General features: G+C 29.9%; 2 protein-coding genes across 2 annotated transcripts; one reads left to right on the top strand and one right to left on the bottom strand.

Moving 5' to 3' along the window:
* Nucleotides 1-1,079: 1,079 nt before the first annotated feature.
* LOC135962369 (cytochrome b5 reductase 4) lies at nucleotides 1,080-6,864 on the bottom strand. The gene is made up of 5 exons (XM_065514266.1): nucleotides 6,729-6,864; nucleotides 6,324-6,671; nucleotides 1,693-2,683; nucleotides 1,540-1,629; nucleotides 1,080-1,458 (listed from the first exon to the last, which is right to left on the bottom strand). Exons 2-5 carry the CDS (start codon nucleotides 6,646-6,648, stop codon nucleotides 1,248-1,250), a joined length of 1,617 nt encoding a protein of 538 aa, XP_065370338.1. The 5' UTR covers nucleotides 6,649-6,671; nucleotides 6,729-6,864; the 3' UTR covers nucleotides 1,080-1,247.
* A 6,122-nt stretch (nucleotides 6,865-12,986) lies between these two features.
* Nucleotides 12,987-18,152, top strand: LOC135959645 (fatty-acid amide hydrolase 2-A). The gene is made up of 3 exons (XM_065510639.1): nucleotides 12,987-13,284; nucleotides 13,367-13,586; nucleotides 16,807-18,152. Exons 1-3 carry the CDS (start codon nucleotides 13,036-13,038, stop codon nucleotides 17,988-17,990), a joined length of 1,653 nt encoding a protein of 550 aa, XP_065366711.1. The 5' UTR covers nucleotides 12,987-13,035; the 3' UTR covers nucleotides 17,991-18,152.
* Nucleotides 18,153-18,287: the final 135 nt, after the last annotated feature.

Genomic DNA, 18,287 nt, shown 5'->3' with positions numbered 1-18,287 from the left:
ATCAACAAACTCAGCAGTTTTCATTTTATCACAACAAAGACAACAAACACTTAGTTAATATTGTAAACAAATAATTACATAATGTTTGGTTTTTTTAATACCATTTCCATTTGTCTTTCTATTACAATTTTCCAATATTTTGTTTTCATTCTGTATTAAAAATGTTCAACGATAGAAAAATAGTAGATTCCGACTGAATATTCGGTTTCAGATAAGGCTTAGTACACTGTTCATATTTGCGAAAAACGAGGGTTGTTTCGTACGAAAGAAGTGCTGCTTATGTTATTTCGTGTGGAAAAAATAAGGTTGCCAGATTATTTCACATGTTTTTATCAAGAAGAACAGAGTACTGCGTTTGCGAAATTATTTCGCAAATATTTTATATGTAGTATGACGGCATTTCGCACGAAATTTTGAAAATCAAAGATTATGGAATTTTAAAGGAGTAACAAATTTTAAATACAATTAAAAGAATACTAAAAGTTATATTTTATTTAAAATGTCCAAGCATCCTGTAAAAACTTGTACCAACCTGGAAAAAACAAGATTAATGGAGTCCCCTATGTAAAGTGTGTGCTGCAGGGTATCTAAAATGAACTGAAACACACTCTAAAAAAGAAAATATTCGATTTGTTTCGGATTAGCCCTAATGTTTTTTTGGACGAATATTACGTTCGGTTTCGCCATAAAAAACTAGTTTCGGACGGACTCTAAAAAATAGTCAAAACAAAAAAAAACGACCCATATTTCAGAAACATATATTGTTATGCCCTTCAGTCCAGATTAGTAAAGACATGCAACATAATGAAAGTTGTCAAAAAAGAATTATCGAACAGTGTGGATATTTTGACGTTCGGAAAGTTAATTTCAACAGACAGGCGGACATGGCTATTTCGACTTCGACATCTAGAACGATCCAGAATATATATACAGCCAAATTATGAATAAAAATTCCCCGGGAGTTTTTCCCCTTTTCTCATTTTTCCTATTCAAATTCAATGGGAAAAAACTCCCGCGGAATTTTTTATTCATAGTTGGGCTGATATACTTTATTAGATCGCAAATGAAAAATGTGGAAATTACAAACGGAAAGACAAACATACATTTATATTTCTGTAATTGTACAATTTTCAAATACATACTATATTAAATACTCGATATTAGTTTTGTTGCGACATTGTTACTTATTTAGGGCCATTATTAATATGCATTTACTAAAAGTACCTAATAAGTAAAGTATAAAATATTTAAAAAATAAATACGTTTTCGTTAGGAAAATTTAATTCGTTTAGTATTTTTTCCACATTTAAGTTGAAATTATTTGGACCACACACGGCAATATAAGAGATTTTACCCATAGATTTGTTTACAATAGGAAATAACAAATCTGAGCTTACACGTCCTTTTATTCCAGACCAAGACTCTTCGCAGTTTGACAGTATATTGACAAACTCAAATCTAAATAATAATAAAAATAATAATATTGTTAACATACATATGTACATATATAAACATAATAATATATAACGTAATTCTTGCCTTTCATCCTCTATAGATATGTTATTTAGCATTTCATTGCACCAAATATCTTTTGAAGTTTTATTAAAATAAAGCAATTTTAAAACTTCTCTGAAATTAAAAATAATGTAGTTAAAGTAGGTATATAGAATTTATGCATTTGACTGCACTTACATTCGATTTGTGCTTCTCTTTAGTAGATGATCTAGCAGACCTAAGATTGGTGTCAAGCCGCTCCCTGCTGCAAGAAAACAAAATCTTCTATGAGACGCTAAAGTCGATAATTTAAAATTTCCCTTTGGTAAGGACATTTTTAATGTGTTATCCTTTTCCAAGTGGCACAAGTATTGAGAAAAACTTTTACTGTGTGGATATTGTTTTATTAAAAAATTTACGTATTCCGTGTCCATTTCAATGTTTATGCATTTACCGATATATTTTTTAGGAACAGGTGTATAACATTTAGTAATTTTTATTTCATTTACAAGTCCTTCAATCGTTATATGATAACCTATTGGAAGGGTATACAGCACGCTTTCATTTTCCAACAAAATAACGAAGGAATCCTTATTGAATTTATTTATGTAGGATATTTTAAAATCTAATGATGACGTATCCGGCTCTAAGTCGGTAGCCAATATTTTTGACCTTTTGTATTTGCCTAAATCACTCCACAATTTTATTTGATTGTCATGTTTATTAAACTTCACCTCAATTTTACCGCTTTCAGTAGACATTTGTACTCCTTTTGGTGGCCATTTAATTTGTCCTTGCAATTTAAAATCAAATGTATGCACATAAACGCCAATAAATATCCAAATTTCGATATGATTATCTTCATGATTTAGATTTCGTATTAAATATCCTGGATTGCAAAACTGTTTCGTATAAAAGTATAAAGTTATTTCATCAAGTTTTTGTATCCAGTCCAAACGTGGTAAAATATCAGCCTCTTGTGCTGGAATTTGTGGTTTTGCAAATGAATCAAAGGTTTTGTTATTCGGCAAACTAAATGATTCTTTGATTACGGCGTCTAATTTAACAGTGTTTGTAAGAGGGCCTATACGACATTTATTCAACAGTTGCGTATAGTTTACCCAAGCATGTGTCTCATCGAAGAGCTTGGTAGCATCTGATCCTACGCCACGCATAAGTTCCTCCACGCCTATAAAAAATATATACAGTGTGAAAGAAATTCAACATACTTGGGGGATTCAAACGGTCTGCTATTAGGTCGTATTGTCATAATGTCTTAAAATATTATTTTAGTAAAACATTTTTTTGTGTTTCAAAAAAAAAAAAAATCAAAACTAATAAGACTTTCTGAAATACATATCGTCACCTAAAATGCAAAACAACGTATCAAAAAATTCGAAATTGATTTTATTATTGATTATGATTCACTACATCACATTACATATGTGTACAAAATTTTAAACTTTTACTATCAAAAATAACCAAGTTATAACCAAAATTGAAACTAAAGTATCATCAAGTATACGATTTTCTTAAACAAAATAACGTATACGCTTTGAGTAATTAATTAATAAATCGTTTTTATCTTATTTTAGGTACTATCCTAATTAGTTTTTAATAAATTTGTTGCAATTGAATATTTTTTGCAGTCTTAATGAAAATTTAATGAAGAACCTTTTGTAGTTTAAGAAAGTAGTTGTTAGTAATTAAAATAAAAAAAAAACATAATAGAATTAAAAATGTATATATAAACTGCTTTTATTTAAAATTAAAATAATATTTTTATTTAAGTTTTTATTTTTTCATAAAAATTTATATTGATTGATTTTGTTTCAGAAAATAACAATTCAAAAAAACGTAAGCCACATACCTTAAAGTGTGCTTTGAAAAACTAGCTTTTTTCATAAAATATATTTCTAGAGTTATTGTAATTCAGATTTGAAAATTTTGTTTCAATATCTCAAGTTTTCATTTTATATCGTTTTTTGCTTCTCCTATAAACTTATGAAAAGTGATGTTACGTTATTTTGCATTTTAGGTGACGATATGTATATTGTTTTGTCATAAATACGTTTTTTTAGTTTCTAGCCCAACAACAATTCGTTTAAAATAAAATAATATTTTAGGACATTATGACAATACGACCTAATAGCAGACCGATTGAATACCCCGCCTATTTTTTTAATTATTTAAAATTGTTTATCTATTTAGTATATACATATATTAAATAAAAAAATTATATTGGTTAATATTATTGTAAATATCAAATAAATTTAGGCCCTAAAACACTTCATAAATCTTATATAAAACGTATATTGAATGCACCTTGATAGTTTATTTTTAAGACAAAATCTGGTCTAGTAGTTAATGTTATTTGTTATTAATAAATATGTATGTACATTAGAGTGCTCCAAAAAAATAAAATTGCGAATTTTGACCGTCCCCCCCTCTAGAACTGTTCTATGTATTGTAGAAACACATTGTGTAAAATATTAGGATGATAGGATAACGTTAACTGGTGGCGCAACGACGCTGAAGTTTTGAGGTGCATTTACAAGGGGAAAATATGCAATTTTTTCAGTTTTTGTAAAAATTTTGCCATTAAATAATGACTTTTACAATTTAATTTAAAAGAATCGAAATTTGTACATAATTGTCGTTATAATAAGATATAAAAGACAAAAATTGGTGAAAAAATGTTAAAGTTATTAAAAAATCGCCAGGCCATTAACGTGTCTCAGGCCACTAGAACAAGAAATTTATGAACAAAATTAACATATTTTGAGAAATATTAAAATAAAAGCTTATTTTTACTTAAAATATATCCATATTTACTTGTATATGAGTTTTTGTCCTCGTAGGTTACCGTTAACCTATTCGCAGGTATGACCAAAAAAATTTAATTTTTTTAACGGCAATTTCAAAACTCCAATTTCAAATTTTTAAAAATTTTGTTAAACAAATTTCAGAATTTTTTGATCATCACATGGGGATTTATTGACAACATAATAGGGAATAAAAATGTGAAAAAAGTATGTCAATAGTTTTTCCGTACCTGCGATATAAATTTTGCGATTTTCGAGAAAAACTAATTTTTTGGCCATATTTTGGGGAATGACCAGAATTTCCTTACTGTAATGATTTTTAAGTAAAATCTATTCAGAATAATATAGTCCAGGTAATTTTAAATGCAGTCTGAAAGTTTTTCTAAAATCGGAAAACTTTAACCCTTAAATCGTGAAGGTCAAAGTCAATTTTTTCAATATTTGGAATTTCTCATGGAAAGATAGCGAAATATTATATATTTTTGGGCCGATTTTGATGAAACTTAAGAAAAATATAAAATGAAGTCTAGTATTCACAATGACAGTACAAAAATGGAAATTAACCCTTAAGAGTACTTGGGGTCAAAATTAATGTGTTTTTCGTGATTTTAAAAGTTGAGGGTCATTTGGACCCCAAGTGCTATTAAGGGTTAATTTCCATTTTTGTACTGTTATTGTGAATACCAGACTTCATTTTATATTTTTCTTAAGTTTCATCAAAATCGGCACAAAAATATATAATATTTCGCTATCTTTCCATGAGATATTCCAAATATTGAAAAAATTGACCTTTGACCTTCACGATTTAAGGGTTAAAGTTTTCCGATTTTAGTAAAACTTTCAGACTATATTTAAAATTACCTGGACTATATTATTCTGAATAGCTTTTACTCAAAAATCATTACAGTAATGAAATTCTGGTCATTCCCCAAAATATGGCCAAAAAATTAGTTTTTCTCGAAAATCGCAAAATTTATATCGCAGGTATGGAAAAACTATAGGAGGTATTGACATACTTTTTTCACATTTTAATTTCCTATTATGTTGTCAATAAATCCCCATGTGATGATCAAAAAATTCTGAAATTTGTTTAACAAAATTTTTAAAAATTTGAAATTGGAGTTTTGAAACTGCCGTTAAAAAAATTTAATTTTTTTGGTCATACCTGCGAATAGGTTAACGGTATCCTACGAGGACAAAAACTCATATACAAGTAAATATGGATATATTTTAAGTAAAAATAAGCTTTTATTTTAATATTTCTCAAAATATGTTAATTTTGTTCATAAATTTCTTGTTCTAGTGGCCTGAGACACGTTAATGGCCTGGCGATTTTTTAATAACTTTAACATTTTTTCACCAATTTTTGTCTTTTATATCTTATTATAACGACAATTACGTACACATTTCGATTCTTTTAAATTAAATTGTAAAAGTCATTATTTAATGGCAAAATTTTTACAAAAACTGAAAAAATTGCATATTTTCCCCTTGTAAATGCACCTCAAAACTTCAGCGTCGTTGCGCCACCAGTTAACGTTATCCTATCATCCTAATATTTTACACAACGTGTTTCTACAATACATAGAACAATTCTAGAGGGGGGGACGGCCTGTACCTAGAAAGTTTTTTTCGTCCATACAATCTTGGAGCACTCTAATGTACATACATATCTTTTGGAACAAAGCTATCAGATAATACTAATAGATTTTCTGGTTTTAAAGGAAAGTTTTCACATAGTCAAACTGTCAATACCTACAATTTGTTATGTTTCTGTATAAATCTTACTGTTTTCACGAAAACCTGTTAATTTGACTTATTTAATTTTTTTCTTATTTTTATTTTAAATCTTATTAAATAAATTGTGCAATTGTAAATTAGGAAATCTGTGACCCTATACATTTTGAAATAAGATTAATAGATGTAATTAGAAAGGTGACTGAATTTCGTTAAAATCGCTATCATAAACATTTTAACTCAGCATTCATATACCTATGTACGTACCTCCGGGATGAAACTCCATATATCGTGATACATTATATACAACACCCCGTATTGCCATCCAGGCATCATTTTTTGTGTTATGCTTAACCAATTCTTCTTTTGTTACCGACACTGTTCGTCCTCCAGTACCAGATAAATCGACTCCTGAATTTCCCAGCCTTATCCAGTCCATTAACGAATGACCCGGTTTCAACGCACATTTGTTACGAGGATTGCCCGTAGCGGAACCGGTACTTTGTAATGTTTGAGATGTCGCCACAGACAAAAACGACGTATTTGCACCCTTTGATTGAGGGAGCAAATTATTGCATGGTTTTTGTGCCATTAGAGATGGATATGCAGAAATGTCTAAGAATATTTATTTAATATCAATATGTATTACAAATAAATAATAAAAAAAAGTACCTGGGTAAATACGGTCACAGAAATATCATATGGAACGAGGCAAATTTATTATAAAGTGGTATCGATTCTACGAAAAGTAAAACATTTACAACAACCATTTGCAATTTGTTTTTGATTATGTTGTTTGAGATGTCAATGTCAGCTGTACTATAGACTCCATGATAAAAATATAGAAGGTAGTTTCAATCAATTTTTTTTTTTTAAAATAAGGTTTTTTGAAGTTTCCTTTTTTTGTGAGCATTATAAAAAGCGTTGCCACATTCCAAAAAATGATTATGATTTTCGAGAATTTTTTTACAAAAAATGTGTAATTTAATTTATTATATAAATAAAAATGTATTATGTTGTGTTGGGAGTTATTGATTCAATTCCTAACGTTCGATTACTTATTAAAACACGTTGACTATTTTTATATGTATGCATTTTCTTAATTTTTTTTATTACTATGTAAATATTTTATATCTTTTAAATGGAGGTTTAATTATAAGAGACAAGTAGTACACGGAAGAATGTATTTTCGAGATCTAGCCGAGCACTCTCAGAAAATATAAAAAGTCTTTGAAATCGGATGGAAAACAAAAAATGGCACGCGTTTAACAAATTTACATGTCGAAGGTGCCCTACTTTGGGTCCCATAGCGCCGCCATTGAAGTATTTGTGGGGTTCATTTTCAAATCTTAAACTCGAATATTCCTTGGGTACGCCGTTTAGAAATACGAGATTTATTTTCAAATAATTTCGATTCTACTCCAGCGTGCATAGTTAATGTATTATGATCGGTAATAATCGGTGATATATATCCCAAAATATGTTTACATAATAAATAGTATTTTGAAGTTACCTTGTGTTCATTGGGACAGCATTCATATCCAATCTCACACGCTTTGTTTTAACTGAAATATTACTTTTAACTAAATGGTCGGAGCACACCATTGGCTGTTTTGGCAAATCTTCTTCGTAAGCTTTACATATATCCATAAACTGTTGTTGTTGTTGGGTAAATATTTTTTCTATTTTTTTTAAATAATTTTCAAATTAATGAAAATTATGTATTCCCAAAGGGAAAATTTTAAATTGATATGGCATTACTATTTTAACGAAAACGTCAAAATCCTTAAGCATGTCAGACGTAGAATTTTAAAAAATAAAGAGAGAATGAAACTACCTTCTATTTTTCTACTATGATAGACTCCAAGGTGAATTCAAAGTAAATTAATAAAGTAGCGACAGTACTACAACAAATACAACATTTACAAAAACCACAAGCAATTTTGTTTTTGGTTTAAGGTCTGAGCTGTCAAAGTTGCCTGTTGTTGTTTTTGCTTTTGGGCTTGTTGTATTTTTCGCCACAACAACCACAAGTGAATTGACAGTTCAGACCAAAGTAAAAAAAATAGTCAGCTGTTCTACTGAGTCTACTTTATTAATTTACTTTGGGTGAATTTAATAAGGTGTCATCGGGAGCACAGTTGATTATAGAAATAGCAGTCGATAATAAGTGTGTTCGCGTACTTTCCAGTAAAAAATTAATAAAATATACAGCAAGGCGAATCTAATAAGGTGACCTCACGAGAACAGCTGATTACAGAACTAGCACGCTATAATGTCAAACTGCATATATAAAAAATATTCGCCGGAACGCCATTATGTCAAACTCCATATATAAAAAATAAATGAATTCGCCTGTATTTATTTCAATTCGCCACTGCTGTCACCTTGTTAAATACGCCTTGATATACAGATTCGTCAAAACTGACGTTTACAAAAGTGGGGTATCAGCTTTTCATTTAACCCCATCGAAGAAAGAGGATAGCGATACATTTTTCATACATATTTGCTATTCCTTTCTTATGTTAGGGTTAAATGTGTGTTGCCACTTTGATACATTTTAACACCGTGACCAAGGCGTATTTAACAAGGTGACAGCAGTGGCGAATTGAAATAAATACAGGCGAATTCACTTATTTTTTATATATAGAGTTTGACATACGGACGTACGGGCGAATATTTTTTATATATGTAGTTTGACATTTGTGCGTGCTATTTCTATAAACAGCTGTGCTGCCGATGGCACCTTATTAAATGCACCTTGACCGTGACGTTTTAAAAGTAAACGAACGGAATCTCGTAACTTCTAGTGATAATTTGCACAAATTATTACAAATTATCAAGTACGCGAACACTACTAATGTCAAATTACACATATAAAAAATATTCGCCGGTACGCATTTATTTCAAACTCCATATCAAGGCGTATTAACAAGGTGAGTGCAAGGCGTATTTAACAAGGTGACAGCCAAGGCGTATTTAACAAGGTGACAGCAGTGGCGAATTGAAATAAATACAGGCGAATTCACTTATTTTTTATATATAGAGTTTGACATACGGACGTACGGGCGAATATTTTTTATATATGTAGTTTGACATTTGTGCGTGCTATTTCTATAAACAGCTGTGCTGCCGATGGCACCTTATTAAATGCACCTTGGTGACAGCAGTGGCGAATTGAAATAAATACAGGCGAATTCATTTATTTTTTATATATAGAGTTTGACATAATGGCGTTCCGGCGAATATTTTTTATATATGCAGTTTGACATTATCGCGTGCTAGTTCTGTAATCAGCTGTTCTCGTGAGGTCACCTTATTAGATTCGCCTTGGGTGAGTGCGTCCCGGCAACAAATACAACAATGCAAAAATAACAGGCAATTTGTTTTTGTTAAAATGTACGTTAAATGTCAAAATCAAGGCGAATTAAAATATTACTATGTTATTTACAATAACAAATGTAAACATAAACAAAGTTTGACATATAGTGTACATTAAACCACAGCGAATTAAGAAACAGCTGATTTTATGCACTCACCTTGTTAATACGCTTTGCTCCATATAAAAAAATTAGTGAATTCGCCTGTATTTATTTCAATACGTCACTGCTGTCACCTTGTTAAATACGCCTTACTTGGGGGTTACACGATCAAGTTTTGCCTTTCAAGTTTTAATACACTCACACTTTTTTACTAATACACTCACACTTTTAAGAATTGAAACGAACTTGCATTCAATTTCACATTCAAGTTGGTGTTCAATTTTTCATTCAAGAAAACAGCTGATTACATTTTTATGTCCAATTTGTACTAAAATTTTTTTTCAAGTTGCGTGCTGCCTACGTCACCGCTTTCAATTTTTATAAATTTGGCAAACAGTATATGTAAAAGACTATCAAGAAAAACTTGATCGTGTGGCTGCAGTGTTAAGGTAGGGTCACAGATGACAAATATTTGACGAAAACTACGTAACCGCTAAATAAAATACATTTGAATTCATTTATTTATTTCAAAAACTTATTTTATTTAGGATGATTCAAAACAAAAAATTTTGTTTTATTTTATTTGATGCTGTTTGATCATACAAAACACTTGTAAGAGTAAACACGTCAAACAAATTTGTACTAAAAAAAAGTGGTTACGCTTTTTTGAGAAAATATTTGCCATGTGTGACCCTTCCTTTAGTGGAGTCCAAGGCGTATTTAACAAGGTGACAGCAGTGGCGAATTGAAATAAATACAGGCGAATTCACTTATTTTTTATATATAGAGTTTGACATACGGACGTACGGGCGAATATTTTTTATATATGTAGTTTGACATTTGTGCGTGCTATTTCTATAATCAGCTGTGCTGCCGATGGCACCTTATTAAATGCACGAATTATGAAACAGCATATTTTAAGTGCATAAAATCAGCTGTTTCATAATTCGCTGTGGTTTTATGTTCACTATATGTCAAACTTTGTTTATGTTTACATTTGTTATTGTAAATAACATAGTAATATTTTAATTCGCCTTGATTTTGACATTTACCGTACATTTTAACAAAAACAAATTGCCTGTTGTTTTTGCATTGTTGTATTTGTTGCCGGGACGCACTCACCTTGTTAATACGCCTTGGCGAATATAATGCAAAAGAAAATATATGACAAGGCGAATCTATAGAAGGTGACGACAGAAGAACAGCTGATTATTTTTTTTATTCAGTTGTTTAGACAAGTGAACTGTCAATTCACTTGTGTTTGTTGTGGCGAAAAATACAACAAACCCAAAAGCAAAAACAACCACAGGCAACTTTGACAATTCACTTATCTTTTTACAAAAACAAAGTACATGTTGTTTTTGTATATGTTGTATTTGTTGTAGTTCTGTCGTCACCTTCTATAGATTCGCCTTGATATATGATTACAAAAACAATTTGCGACGAGTAAAAATATTATCATATTATTTTTATTCACTTGTTTCTGCTGGCAATTAAATGGAAATTGCTCTGCATTTTTTTAATTACATTTTTTTTTGTTAATAATTGTTAATTTAGTATTGTAGCGGCTGCCGGGAAAAGTGTAAGTTTTTTTATAATTTTATTATTTGTCATTCCTTGAGGGAGAATGGATTGTTTGATGTTTCAAAACAAAGAAACATTTTAATTCTTTATTTTACGAAAAGTAATGAAAAAAAATTCTATAACCAGTTTTGGAACAAGACATGCACTGCATTTCTGATTAATAATACAAAAAAACAATGGAAAATTTCTTAAATGACTATGTACATACATTGTAGTTGACTCAATTACGTAAGAATTTCTTTGGTGGGGCACAAATTTGCTCTGGAATATAAAAATCCAAGTCTATGAATTTGAGATTTAAAATTTCTTGTAAATATTTTTTAATGTTTGGAATAAACTTTTGATGTGTGTTTTGCTGATAGCATATACATACATATATGGATTCATAACAAAGAGAGTAAATTAAAGTTGGACCCATCCAAGGGCAAGTGATTTTTAGGATAGGTCCAATATACATACATGAAATCAGTATTGATAGTAAAATGATGTCATTTTGGAGAATTGTAGCGTTTTCCATTAGTTAAACGAAAATACGTGCATACATATGTATATTTGTAGTAGGGCGGGAACTATTTTCATTTTTGGCAAATTCATGTGTACATTAGGGCGTCCTCGTTTGTAACGAGGAAAAATAAATAATATTTATTTAATTTTAGATTTATTTATAGAGTTACTTAAATAGATTTTACTCAGGAATTTACTTTTGTAAATTCCTTTTGTAGTATAAGTTTATTGGCGTGGAAGACTTGTAATATTACTTTTTATTGAAAATATATAAGGTGTCGATGAACCAAACTAAAATGAAGTTTAGTTTTTCACAGGATGCCAAAATTACATGTGTCCCTTGTGAAAAATATAATAAAAAAAATCCTTTGATACAGCACACCAAATACTGAATTTACGACAAATTTTTTTTTAATTTTTTTTTTGTTGCGCACTCTTAACTACGTATAAAAATGGAAATTTTTACGCTTTTGTTTTTTTCAACTCAGGGATTTAAAAATTAATTCCCGGTCATCATTAGAAGTATTTCGGTAAGGTAAGGAAATGATCAGAAGCATTTTGCAGTGCAGTACTAAAAAATAACTTGTATATTGTATTTACTTAATTTTTGTGTTGGTCAAAGTTTACAAATATTTTTCCATTGTCAGTATACACACATAGAATATGTACATACAAATCCATATGTATTGATAATCTCTATATTAAAAATATCAATGATTGTGTTTATACTGACTGATACAGGTATGGACAAACAAATATAAATGATTTTTGACTTGAAATATTTGTTTAATGTGGCGTTAAAAAACTATCTTACAAAACACAATTGCAATGTGCTTGAATCGCTTATGTTATCATGACTTCTTAAGCTCCGGTCCAAGAAATTAAACTCATTCCTAATTCGAATAAATTTTTGATTAAATAAATAAATAAATAATGAATTGATTAAAGATAATTTCGTAGGCAAAAATTAGAGGCGAAGGTGAAAGATTAAATATTAAAAATAAATACTCTGGAACAACAATAAAATACATTGATTAACATGTAGTTTGTTGTAACAAGAGTAAGGGCTTGACTGCGTTGCATTTGATTGTTTTATTATTACGTTTTATCCAGTCAGTAAAGCTTCTATCTATATTTTATTTTATGAGTAATAAAGCGTTTAAATAAACAAAACAAATTAACCATAAAAAAGTAAATTAAAAATATATATGTACATATTTTTTTACCTATAAATTTCATTATGATGTCTAACTAATTAGACACTGCATTATTAAATAATTGACATACTATTATTCCAATGTTTTTATTAGAAGTTAAATAAATTATTCTCTTTTCATTAGATTATTTCCCTGTGGCATTTTAAACATTCCAATATATATACATACAAATAAAATATATTGACATTAAAAATGTCGGAGACAGGAGCATCTAATGCCCAACAAAAAAAGCCCACCACACTAAATAATGAAACTGCCTGCTGTACATGGTCATCATTTGCAAGAACATTAGAGAGTTGGGTGTTTCGTTTAATAAATATAATTGCACGATTTATATTTCAATTAATATACGGTGTTAATGGAAAATCTATGCCCGCAATAACTGATCCAATTCTATTAGAATCTGCAAGTTCATTGGCTAGAAAGATTCGAAGACAAGAGGTAAATAAAAATAAGCATTTGATTTGACAATTACAATTTATAAATATGTATGTATCGATTTGTATGTCACTTTTGATTGCAGCTGACAAGTGTTCAAGTTTTGGAATCTTTCATCCGACGAATTAAAGATGTGAATCCTTTACTAAACTGTGTAGTAGATGAGCGCTTCGATGATGCAATGAAAGAGGCTCAAGAAGCAGATGAATTAATTAAATCTGGTAAATTTTCTGAGAATGAATTGGCAGATAAAAAGCCGTTTTTGGGAGTGCCGATATCAACCAAAGATTGCATAGCGGTAAAGGGTAAGTTAAATTTGTATATACCTACTTTGTCTTCAGGGTGCTCTGGTTAGATAAATATATTAATTTGAAAATATTGTAAAAATCAGTTTTTTTTAAGAGACTTTCACGCATTCAATAAAAAAGCACAGAGTGTTTATTGATCATCGAATTCAGTATTACTTTGATATTTCGGTTGTTTTGTCACAAAATTTAGTCAAAAATATTCGATTTCAAAAAAATTTATACGAAACAAAAATTTGTATCATAGTTATTTTCAAAGTATATATACTTTGGTTATTTTTAATGCCAACCGCCAAGGTGGTTAGTAAACTAACTACTTCACTCCACAAAAAACCTTGGAATGGGGTGGTTTTTTCAAGTTTTGCTTTTAAACTTGTACACAAAAAAGCGTGGCTGAAAGAGTTAAGAGTATATCAGCCTTTTGCCATTTTTCCTATTCAAATTCAATGTTCATAATTGGGCTGTATAGAAATTTGCAATTCCATTTGAAATTTCTACATTTTTCATTTGGAACCCCATATATGTATGTAGTATTTGTATATATATTCTGGATCGTTATTGTTAGCAGATACGATATAGCCATGTCCGTCTCACTTGTACACAAAAAAGCGTGGCTGAAAGAGTTAAGAGTATATCAGCCCAATTATGAATAAAAATTCCCCGGGAGTTTTTTCCCTTTTGCCATTTTTCCTATTCAAATTCAATGTTCATAATTGGGCTGTATAGAAATTTGCAATTCCATTTGAAATTTCTACATTTTGCATTTGGAACCTCATATAGTATGTAGAATTTGTATATATATTCTGGATCGTTATTGTTAGCAGATACGATATAGCCATGTCCGTCTGCCTGTTGAAATCAACTTTTCGAAGTCACTAAATAACAAATACATGCAAAGGCTCTAAGTCCATATTTTAAAATTGTACAGGAGAGACAAAAAACATTCAAACTTTTTTTTGCGTAAATATTTTTGAATTCTGTAAACGCAATTTTTTTTGTATTTTTCTTTGTTTTCGATGTGCATAAAAGCAAAATGATAACATAAGTATTTGCCGAGATAAAAGGTTTTTTGGACTTATTCTATTGCTTAGTTTGTATTTTTTCTATGGATTTAGGTATTTTTCTTAGAACTTGTCTTTCATTTCCTATTTACTAGTTTTTATATCTGGATTACTAAGTCATTAATATAGACAATATGGGTATCTAATGATAGAAATTTCAAAGTCCATTGCAAAGATTTATATAAGTAAGTTGGACCTACAATGGGTCAAAATCAGGAAATATATTTTAACCCGATTTTTTTTTCATCAAAAAAATTTTTTTGCCATAAATTTTGAAAAATTTTAAAAAAATTTTTAAAAAAATTTGGAAACAACTTTTTTAAGAAAGATATATGTATAAAAATCGGCACAGCCAAATATAGCTCTCCTACTTGTTTTTCACTAATAATTTAAAAAAAAACTTGAAAAAAACAATTTTGAATTTTTTTTTACATTTTGTATACCTAAAAATATTTAAAATTTGTATTTTAAAGTACAATTTGGTAAAGGATATATAAGATTCGGCACAGCCGAATATACATAGCTATAATACGTTTGTGTAGATGTTTGTAACGCCCAAAAATATTAGTCTAATACCCTCAGAATCACTTTATGAGTCGATTAATTTTGAAGACATTTCGATAAAATGTGGTGTATATACACTTTTTTTAGGCCCAAGGACGAAGCCTATTGAAACTAGCTGAAATCGGTCCATTATTTCCCCTAGCTCCCATACAAATGTCCTCCCGAAATACTTGGAAATACTATGCAAATCATGTCACCTAATTTCATGCCGATCGGTATATAATTAGTCATAGCTCCCATATAGGGCCCGATTCCAAAAATCACTTTAACGAGCATAAATCTCTTAAAAATGTTGGTATACACATAATTTCAACGCAAATAACTTTGATGGCGATCGGTCCATAATTAGTCATAGCTCCCAAATAAGATCCTCTTCTGAAAATTATGGTTGGGCATTTTTTCTTACTTGTTTTAATACATGTCATTGAACAATTTGACAGAAATGGTTAAACTGTACTTTTTCTTGGGATTTAGAGCTTTTTCTTGTGATAAATTGGACTAAGCGCTTTTGCTCATCACTACAAAACAACAACAAAAAGTGAGATAACTCCAATTTTTTTCTTTGTAATCAATGTATTTTTACTTATTGTACATTACTGCATTAAAATCTCAATTTCAATGTGATGATCAAAAAATTCTGAAATTTGTTTAACAAAATTTGAAAATGGAGATTTTAAACAGCCGTTAAAAAAAATATTTTTTTTTGGCCATACCTGAGAATAGGTTAACGGTATCCTACGAACACAAAAACTCATACTCAAGTAAATACGAATATATTTTAAATAAAAATTAGCTTTTATTTTAATTTTTCTCGAAATATGTTTTTTCCTAAATTTTTTGTTCAAGTGGTCTGAAACACGTTAATGGTCTGGCGAATTTGTAATAACTTTAACATTTTTTAACCAAATTTTGTCATTTATATCTCATTACAATGATAATTACGTACACATTTCGATTCTTTTGCATTCAATTGCAAAAGTATTTATTTAGTAGCAAAATTTTTAAAATATCTGAAAAATTTGCATTTTTTCCGAATTTTGGCAATAACACAGTTTTTGGGTCATTTTAACCCAAAGGAGATGCAGGGTTAACTTCCAAATAATTTTTTTTAATGTAATATTCATTAATATAAATAAATCTATACATTTCTAGAAAACAATGCAGAAATTTAACGAGTTTCACCTATTTATTCCATATAAATAGTAAAATTTTGCATATATCTGAACTTTGACCTCGATGTGCGTCCAGAAATCGTTGACCGATTTGGCTCAAATTTTCAGCACTTAACTTTTAGGCCTAGTGTCACAATATTCCACCCGGCACTCTTCAAAATTTTAACAAATAATTTTTTTCCATACAACTGATTGTCACTCTAATACATATATCCGTGCTAGTTCGGTTGCTATTTAAATTTATACACCAACAATTTTGTTTCACATTAAAAAAAATTTTCAACAAAAATATTTGGCACTAAAAAATATTTTTAACATAAATTGTTTTTAATCTTTATATTAAGGTGTACTTTGGTGAAGCCGAATATAACTCTCTTACTTGATTTGTAGATTTATTTTATTTTCCAATCTTTATTTTCTTAGGATTGTTGCACACTTCAGGACTGTATGAACGACGAAATTATAAAGCTGAAAAGGATGCCGAAACAATTGCATTAATGCGTCAGGCTGGAGCTATTCCATTTGCTTTAACGAATGTTTCGGAAGTGTGTATGTGGTGGGAAAGCAACAATACAGTCCATGGGCGTAGTCGTAATCCATACGATACAAATCGAATTGTAGGTGGTTCTAGTGGCGGTGAGGGATGTATACAGGCAGCAGCTGCATCACCCTTTGGATTAGGTTCCGATATTGGAGGTTCCATTCGTATGCCTTCCTTTTTCAATGGCATTTTTGGTCACAAACCCTCAAAGTTTGTAGTATCTAATGAAGGACAATTTCCCATTCCATTTTCCGTCGAGCAAAATTCATTTTTGGGCATTGGACCTATGGTGAGACATGCTGAAGATTTGAAGCCTGTACTGAAGATTATAGCAGGCGAAAAATCCTCTCTGTTGAAACTTGATGAACCAGTCGATTTGAAAAAGCTTAAGTTCTTTTACAAGGAAAACGATGGTGGTGGTCGTTTAGTATCACCAGTTGATAAGGATATAAAAGAGGGTGTTCATCGCATTGTTGAACATTTGCAGAACAAGCTAAATGTTCCTGTTGAACAAGTTCAGTTATCACAATTTCGGCAATCTGCTACGATATGGTTCGCTAATATGAAAGATGATTCCGGCTATGGCTTTGAACACCAACTGGGTAATTTAAAATTTGCCATCAATCCTTATACGGAATTGTTAAAATGGTTTATAGGAGCATCTAAACATACCTTTATTGGACTACTCACTGCTATCTTGGATAAATCTCAATGTCAATTTGGATCCTCCAAATATCATCATTTAGTTCAAAAACGCAATGAACTGCGCGAAGAAATGCAAAAACTTCTTGGCGATAACGGCGTTCTAATATATCCAACTCACCCCACCGTAGCTCCTTACCACAATGAACCCATTATAAAGCCTATTAATTTTTCTTATACTGGTATTATCAATGTCTTGGGATTTCCAGCAACAGCTGTACCATTGGGTACGTTAGGATCAGAAGGTTTACCAATTGGCGTTCAAGTTATAGCCAACTTTAATCAGGATCGTCTCTGTTTGGCTGTGGCTGAAGAATTGGAAAAGGCGTTTGGAGGTTGGGCTAGACCAGCAATAAGCATTTAAACTTAGATTTTGAACGATTTTTTAATTAACTTATGTTCAATATTTTTTTAAAGTATTTTAAAATACTACTTATATATGTATATTAATTTATTTGTGTGTTCTTGTATAAACTATTGTATTAATAATATGTATTTTGGAAATAAACAAATATTTCACACCATAGTTTTATTTTATTTATTCATTCATTCTTGAAAGCCCTTATTCATAAACAATTTTTAAGTTTAAACAACGTTTTAGAATCAAATTTTGTATCGAAATTTTGCTTTAAAACATTGTTTAAATTTTTTTATTAATATG

The sequence above is a fragment of the Calliphora vicina genome, chromosome 5 (assembly GCF_958450345.1).
Source record: "Calliphora vicina chromosome 5, idCalVici1.1, whole genome shotgun sequence".
Lineage (NCBI taxonomy): Eukaryota > Metazoa > Arthropoda > Insecta > Diptera > Calliphoridae > Calliphora > Calliphora vicina.
Note: the sequence above shows the minus strand (reverse complement) of the source record. Positions and strands in the feature narration are given on the sequence as shown.